Source organism: Rhagoletis zephyria, unplaced genomic scaffold (assembly GCF_001687245.7).
Source record: "Rhagoletis zephyria isolate East Lansing unplaced genomic scaffold, Rhagoletis_zephyria_1.1 Rzeph_scaffold_16936, whole genome shotgun sequence".
Taxonomy (NCBI): domain Eukaryota; kingdom Metazoa; phylum Arthropoda; class Insecta; order Diptera; family Tephritidae; genus Rhagoletis; species Rhagoletis zephyria.
Window position 1 is genome coordinate 2390 of NW_016173999.1, and position 8054 is coordinate 10443.

At 34.6% G+C, this 8054-nt stretch overlaps 1 protein-coding gene across 3 annotated transcripts; it reads left to right on the forward strand.

Annotated features, from left to right (window-relative positions):
• Window positions 1-344: 344 nt before the first annotated feature.
• Dolk (Dolichol kinase) lies at window positions 345-2647 on the forward strand. 3 transcript variants are annotated; one of them, XM_017635995.1, is made up of 6 exons: window positions 345-775; window positions 968-1146; window positions 1210-1448; window positions 1511-1690; window positions 1786-2266; window positions 2352-2647. In XM_017635995.1, the coding sequence occupies exons 1-6, from the start codon at window positions 666-668 to the stop codon at window positions 2567-2569; spliced, it is 1407 nt and encodes a 468-aa protein (XP_017491484.1). In that variant the 5' UTR covers window positions 345-665; the 3' UTR covers window positions 2570-2647. The 3 variants fall into 3 exon arrangements, with proteins under 3 accessions (XP_017491484.1, XP_017491485.1, XP_017491483.1); XM_017635996.1 differs by having other exon boundaries at window positions 968-1448; window positions 2352-2372; window positions 2431-2559; XM_017635994.1 differs by having other exon boundaries at window positions 968-1448.
• Window positions 2648-8054: the final 5407 nt, after the last annotated feature.

Sequence of the window (8054 nt, forward strand, 5' to 3'; positions counted from 1 at the left end):
GTGTTTTTATTTAATGAAAGTTATAACTAATCGAGTAAAGTGTAAAGTGAAGGGGAATACAAAAATATATTGGTGAAGTGGCTGCTTTAAGGAGAATAGGAGTGATAAATAAATGTACGCTAATTTCCGAATTTAACAAAAAAGGGCATATTTCAAACCCGATTTGTAAATAAATTAGTGATCAAAACTTACAAAAGTGGGTGTTTAAATAATGTGTAGACAATTGACTACAAGCGTGTGCAAATTTTTTTTTTTGATCGGGTCACCCCTTTGGACGCAATACCTCGAAATAGACCGGCAACGTACTAAAGAGTACGCTTCTATTTAATTGGGGTAAGATTTCCAACATCGATATTTCCGATATCGATATTGTTCTGCCCGATATACCGCCATATCGATTTTATATGCAATGAATTAAATCGATTCATGATATCGATACTTTCTTAAATATCGAACATTTCTAATTATACTTCAATTGTGAATGACAAAGGCAAATCGAAAGAAGCTGCATGGTAGATTGCTAAAGTACACAGCTTCGTACATTTTGTTATTGCATTCGATAAAGGACAAGAAAATTGCAACTATTTGAACCGGAGATATTTGTGTAAGCTGTAGATGCGAAAGTTTTTAATTGTGCCTAGTTCTCTTGCGTAGGAACAGGAGCTATGGTAATCGAAGAAGGCGATATTGGCACAGAATCTAGTGAAGATGATTTATTGGTGAAGGGGGTTTCAGGTGCAGGAAACGGAAGAGCATCAGCCGCCATAGTAGGAAGGTATGAAAATATTCAATTTGATAAAAATCGTATGGTTTCCTTTTTTATTAATTCGTAGTTCCTAAATTAACCTTATAAAATGGTTACTGCTGATAACGGCATTCCGTAATTTAGTCTTTGATAACGATGTGCTATAACTTCAATTTTGTATTATTACCATTACTCATCACATATATACATATATGTTATTAGACCGAATACTTCACCTGGCTATTGGCTATGCATGCTGCTTCCACTTGCTCTCGCTTCTAATCTTGTGCACAAGGTCAGATGCACGGAGAATATTTCAACACATGGCATGCTTACAATTGCAGCGGTTGGCATGTGCGTAGAGAGTCTATGCTTCTTTCTCTATATCTTTTGCAAAGCTGGTTTGCTACTTAAGCTATTGATTGCATTTGTACCTGGTTTAATTACGACATTATTATACAAAGCGCTACTGCAACAGCCATGGAGCTACGGATTATTCTGGGGATTTGTCACTACATTCTCTTATCAAAACTCATATGTACGGGTTATGCGTGCCTGTCCTGCTTGTTTCAGTTTTGGTGAGGCAGCTGTGCTAGTACAAGGACTGATGCTGTTTATTTTAAATGTGATTCTCAAACTGCCCAACACTTTGTTCTCAAATCAAATTAGGAGTGATTTTGATGATCTTAATGTTATCATGATGGTTTGTAATTTGGCTACGAAACACTATACAGTATGAACTGAAAATTTACTATTAAATTGCAGTTCGCCCTATTTTATTTGTTTGCTGTTTGCTGTCTACTAGCTGCTGCCAATATCCTGCGTACCACCGTTTGTTTTTATCCTCTAATATTTTTATTTGCCATCACTGTGACATGCTCACCAATTACAAATCCGATTCCTCTAATTACCTTATTGAACTTCATATTGAAAGACAAAGCTAGGGTAAGAAAAGTATATGGTTATAAGCATGATTGAATCATGGTTAATAAGCGCATCACCGTATACATAAATATATAAAACTATTTGTTCACTTTCAGCTTAACATGATTTATTTCTACATAGCGCTGGTAGTGTTGACTTTTTTAGCCGTGTGGTGGGAAACAAGCCAGGAAGGAAAAGCAACCACAAGAGTACGAAAGATATTCCATTTGCTAATAGTGCTGGTGTACATACCTGGAGTAGTTTATCAATGCACCTTTCTTTATATCGCATCTGGTGTAGCGTTTGCAATTTTCACTATTTTGGAATTAATCAGAGTTTTTAATATACCTCCGTGGTCGATAACATTGTGCAGAGCTTTTACATCATTTTCGGATGAGAAAGATGCTGGAATACTCGCCCTCACACCATTTTGTTTACTTATTGGTTGCTCTTTGCCCATGTGGATAAGTACATGCCCCTGTGGTGCAAGTGATGACCCCCGAATACTTCCACTTTTGTCTGGTGTTCTCTCGATTGGAATTGGTGACACAGCCGCCAGCTGGGTCGGCTCAAAGTTTGGCCGCATTAGATGGCGTAGTAAGTTTCATTTATGGTTTACGAATATTAGTTTTATTATTTAATACCTATGTATGTACATACTTCGATAATGAACTTTTTACAGACTCAGATAAATCGCTGGAAGGTACATTGGCGTTTATAGTCACTACGTTGTTAGCTATATTGTTACTAAACCTTTTTAGTCTCATCAGTATGTCAGCGTTGAAGTGGTTTACCGCTGGAATTGCAACATTGGCAACTGCTTTGATTGAAGCCCAAACAGATCAAATAGACAATTTAACTTTACCCATAATATTTTATACAATTGTAAATACAATTTGAGACCAATAACAGTAAAATAAGTGCTTGATTAACGTAGAACCTTAAGTGCAATTTCTTTTTTATACAATTAGTTACATGTCAGCAAAAATTATCCAACACGAAAACATATGATTACAGATCGTTTTCCTTAAATGTGTAGGTATGTATATTTAAATAATAATATTAAAAAAAAACTAAAAGCAATTACCGATTGCTTTAAGACATTGAGGGAATCCAATAATTTCAAAACCGTCCACACAATCCTGTATTTTATTTGGACTCAAAAAGGTGCTGGGCAAGCATTCCTGGCGTAGCACGTTCCAAACTTCGTTGCAAAATGCCAAAAGTATTCTCCACACACTAGTTTTAGATACACCAAATAATCTGCCTATTGTAGCATATTCAGCAGACGAGCGCAAGCAATAAAGCGCAATCGCAACACGCTTCTCCAGTGGTATACAAGCCCTGAAGACGGTATCGCATTTTACCATGCCCTTCAGCTTATCGCACAAAATTTGGAAGCATGAACGACTCATGCGAAAACTTTCTTTAAAAGTGTGGTGATCGTACTGCGGCACTTCTAATTCCCAAAAATTGCTGTATCTCTCCTGTTGCTTATTGAGAAGATAATTTTTCTTGATGCTTCAAAATGATTTACTTACAGTTATCCACAGTCTTCTTGATTTCTTTTCATTTAACAATGAAAGAATTATCGCGTTCCGTTGAATTATATGCCTCAGAATAAATTTACGCCGTGTTGTTCGCTTCCTTTGAAACTCCAACAACATGGCCCTTTGAGTATTGGACAGCATATTATAAATTAAAAATTCTTCGCAGATATCCATTTTGTATTTTAAATGAAATTTATATTTTATAAATGTTTTTGAAGTGCAATGTAAACAAATGCTGAAATATTCAAAAAATAAACGTCAAATAAATCTCAACATAGAAGTGGAGACGGCGTACATTTAAAACAGAGAGAGAGATTATTAAATCCCCTTAGCAAGATAAAAATCTTGAACAATACGGGACAATACATAAATCTTTTACTCCACAAAACTCAGGCAAATACCAAATTTTTACGATAAAAAAGTTATTACACGAAAAACCGCACATACAGATATTTCACAAAAAAAAAATATTTATAGTTTCCGAGATATTGACTAAAACTTTTTCGATAATTTAGTAAAAATTTAGTTAGTGATGCAGTCGTATTAAACTAGTTAATAGCTTAAAAATGGCGTTCTTCATTTGTGGATATCTCCTTTAGTTTCCGAGATATTGAGTAAAAAGTGACGTTAATTTGGACGAAATTTTGATCACATTTTGTCGTACTTCATACAAAGTGGCTGCCGAATTGTAGACAAATGACGCTTACGACAAAATTTTACTAAAGAAAGTCCTTCATAAACTCAGAACTAATTAACAATAAACATTAAAAATTAAATAATTTAAGAATTTTGTGAACTAGTAACATTTTCAGAGACTTTGTAGAAAATCTATTTTCGCCTTTTTGAGAAATTGCATTCCTAACTTCAATCGCGATTTCCCACAACCTGCCGAAATTAACATACGACAATCTTTTACCCAGGCGACGATATGTGGTGATAAGTGGGCGGGGTCACGCCCACTTTCCAAAATTTGATTTAAGCGTATATCTTGCTAGAAAATTATTGCAAACTTCAATTTCGAAAAAAGTAGCTTCAGTATGGGTGCATTCCAAAACGTCAAAATACAAAGCATCAGTTTCTTTTATTTCTAAACCACACTAAAAGAAGAAGTCTAACTTGCGCAACCTAGTAGAAAACTAGTATCTGACCGTAGTTGCACACATTTGGCACTACAATCTACTGAGGTTTAGAAATAAAAGAGACTGATGCTTTGTATTTTGACGTTTTGCAATACAGCCTATTTACCGATTTATCGAAGATTTGGTATTTCTTCAAATCACTGTTATATGGGATGTGGGCGTGGTTATTGTCCGATTTTTAAAGTTTTCCGCTGTTTGGTATATTTTACCAAGACCATCAATTGTGCCAAGTTTGGGAGAAATTGGTGGGCGCCCATTTTCCAAAAATTTATAATATTCTTATTTTTTGCTTAAAAATCTTTGTAATATCAATTTTGAGTGAATAAGCTTCAGCAGTTTTACGATCGCCCTCTGGCCAAACTCTATTTCTGTGTTGGAATTCAAATGTTGCTGAAAATTACAAACGTTATTAAAAGGGAAAAAAGTGGCAAAGCCCACACACATGATTTTAAAGAGCAAGATAAAAATCTTGAACAATACGGGACAATACATAAATCTTTTACTCCACAAAACTCAGGCAAATACCAAATTTTTACGATAAAAAAGTTATTACACGAAAAAACGCACATACAGATATTTCACCAAAAAAAAAATATTTATTCAGTTCAGAAGTAGAAACCTGTCTTATTGTGTTTCATTGTAAATTTATTACCTTTTTATCAAGTTTATTTTTTGCATATTTTGGGCCACTGCGGGCCAGTTTTTCAGTGCTCGGCCGTGGTTTAAACGCCCGATCTGACTGATTTAAACTAAGATCAGCCAATCAAATGTCAGCCAGCTGTTCAATTTAAACTCAGTTTACTTATACTAAGTTCACATATAAGTAGATTATCCTCATTTTCGAGCTTAACACCCTAATCTGTAATTATAACAAGAGATTAGCCATATAAAATTCGTCCCTTGTTAATCTGTAATTATAAAATAATCTCAGATTTAACCGATAACTTTTCGGTGTCCATCCTAGTTTTATCGATTGTTTTTGCGAAAGAGAGGAGAAATGCCAAATGTAAAAGTAAACAAAAATGTACGCTAGCAAGTAAAAGAGGTTTGTAAAGGTATTTTTAATAAAATGTTAAGCTAAAATATATTTATATTGCTTATTATAGCAGAAAAACGTGATCACGGTGGCACAGAGAAGAAACATAACTTTTCCTTGAGATGTGAGAATAACAAGCACAACAAATTTGACGGCTGATAATCTGAGATTTGCCTGTGTAAACGGGGTGATTAAAAAACGAGTTTTGATTGAGATAATATTGATATGTGAACATAGTTTTAATCTAAGTTTAAACTGGCACTGAAAAACTGGCCCTAAAATGTCTCCATTAATAGTTGCGATCCCGTACGAGTCCGGACTAGTCAGAAACAGTCAGAATTAGTCAGATTTTACTGGAAATCGATCCCGTACTTGGTTCTCTGACTATTGAGAGGACAAAAAAGAGAGTAAATACGGTTCCCTCTCTGTCAGAAGTTACCAGTTTTAGTCCGAGAATTTTTTGCTGGTAAATTCTGGTAAATGTGTCAAACGATCAGCTGTAGTGTGTTTGGCAACCAAATTGTAAACAAAAGAAAAGTGTACTCTGCTAGTTCATGTTGAAAAGTATTTAATTACTTGTTTAAGTGGATTCTAATGAATTTGAAAGTATTTTTGGTTATTTACATGTGTGAGCTGAGTGTGTTTACATACAAAATAAGCAAAAATTTACAACCAAAATTTGGAGGTTATGTTGAAGTTGACAGAAGTTACCATTTTTTACTAGAAAGCGATCCCGTACTTTTCAATGTTACTCTCTCGCTCTGAGCGAATCTTTATTTTTTGACAGTTTTACTAGTCCGAGTCCGAGGAATACGGGATTGCACCTAATACTGCGTACCCCATTTTTTACAATTAGTTAAATTTGAATTTATGCCAAAAAAATGAACTCCTGACCATAGCGCAATGATGAGCAACTGATTGTCAAAATATTGCTCCTCAAACGCTTGAGGCAGAGTCGCACAAAACTTCGCTTAGAACCAGAGCTGGGTAAATGCAATTACATTACAATTACAATTACATTCCTCAGTTATTGTGATTAAGATGCAATTGATTCAGTTAACAGCAAAGGAATCGATTACTTTTTCAATTCCTTGAAGTAATTTCAAATGGAATTGTTTTTTCTCTAATTCCATTACAGGGAATTTCATAATGTTATTGGAATAAATTACGTGCTGGTAATGTAATTTTTTTCCAATTCCTTTGAAAGGAATTGAAAATGTAATTGATTTTTTTCGAATTCCATTCCTCAAAGTAATTGAAAAAGTAATCAAAAAATTTATAAAAAAAAAGTTTTTACTGTTGAATTGCAATAGCTTTGTTAAGTTTCTTGGTTGCTAACTGCTTTGAATAAATAACTTATACCTAAGTAGTATTACTAATTGGACTTTAAGAAAACTGAATAACTTAGACTGTAGCTGTTCAGTTTATAGGGTAACGGTTCGCGGCAGATGAGACCCATAAATGGCGAAGCAGGCATAACCCGCCCGGACTGTTGCTGCCTTGGGCACTGCTGTTCTCTTGGACTAATCCCTGCGTATCTATAGGCACTGACTTAATTGTGTATATTGTGGTACCCTTAATTCTACCCAAAATGGCGTGCCTTCTGGGGCCTTTGAAGTACTCTTAACTGGTATCCTGCGTTACAAATGAGGAGAGAGCCCGCTTGAATTACGAGCCCTGCCGGACTGGAGATCCTACCTCCTAAGAGTTTTATAAACAAATTGCATTGCTGTGGCTAAATTTTGATGATAACACTGTAACGACGCTAAAGTTACACAAAAAAACGCCGAGACGTAAAATTAATTTTAAGTAGTATATAAGTAGTATCTGTATACCGTTTTTTTTAGATAAGGTCATTTAGTCAAGTTATTTTCATTTTATGTTTTCATTGCGAATGAAAAAAATTCAAACTTTAACATGGTCATACGGTCATGTACGATATGGCGTATGAGTAACATTATTTCCTGCTAGTATTTCATACAAAAAATTATTGCACTTTCACTCAACCCTTGCAAACTTGTTTATTTATCCATCGATTGTCATCGTTAGTAGTATTTTAAGCCGCAAAACAAGCAGATATTGGCTAGTCTATACTAATATATATTTTGAAAGCCGTTTTGTTCTGTTCTCCCATACAAACCGAATTTTTCAAACTGCATATATTTGTGGTAGAGGACTAGAACTGGGTATGGGAATATATACATATATAAGATCAATTCCATACTCATGGAGAAAAATTTGCCTGGTTGGAGAATGGGGTATGGCACCTCCCATATAAACCGAACTTTTCATATTGCATATCTCTGGAAGTGTTCATGGTAGACTGTTAGCCTTTTTAAAACTCTTTAGATTGACACCCATATGCCAACATTTCATTTATTTTATCAATTTAACTGAGTTACAATTTCCAAATAGGTGGCAGCCCCCTCAAAAATATTTCCAACAGTTATCTTTCTTAAACCTCTTTAATTTGATACCCATATTGTATTATTTTAGTTAAATTTTCAAACAGATGGCAACCCTCCTTAAACATATTTTCGGTAGTAAGCCTTCTTAAATTTCTTTAGTTTGACACCCACATGGCAATATTTCTTTTATTTTATCAATTTGACTGAGTTAAAATTTTCAAATTGGTGGCAACCCTCGTCAAAAATACTTCC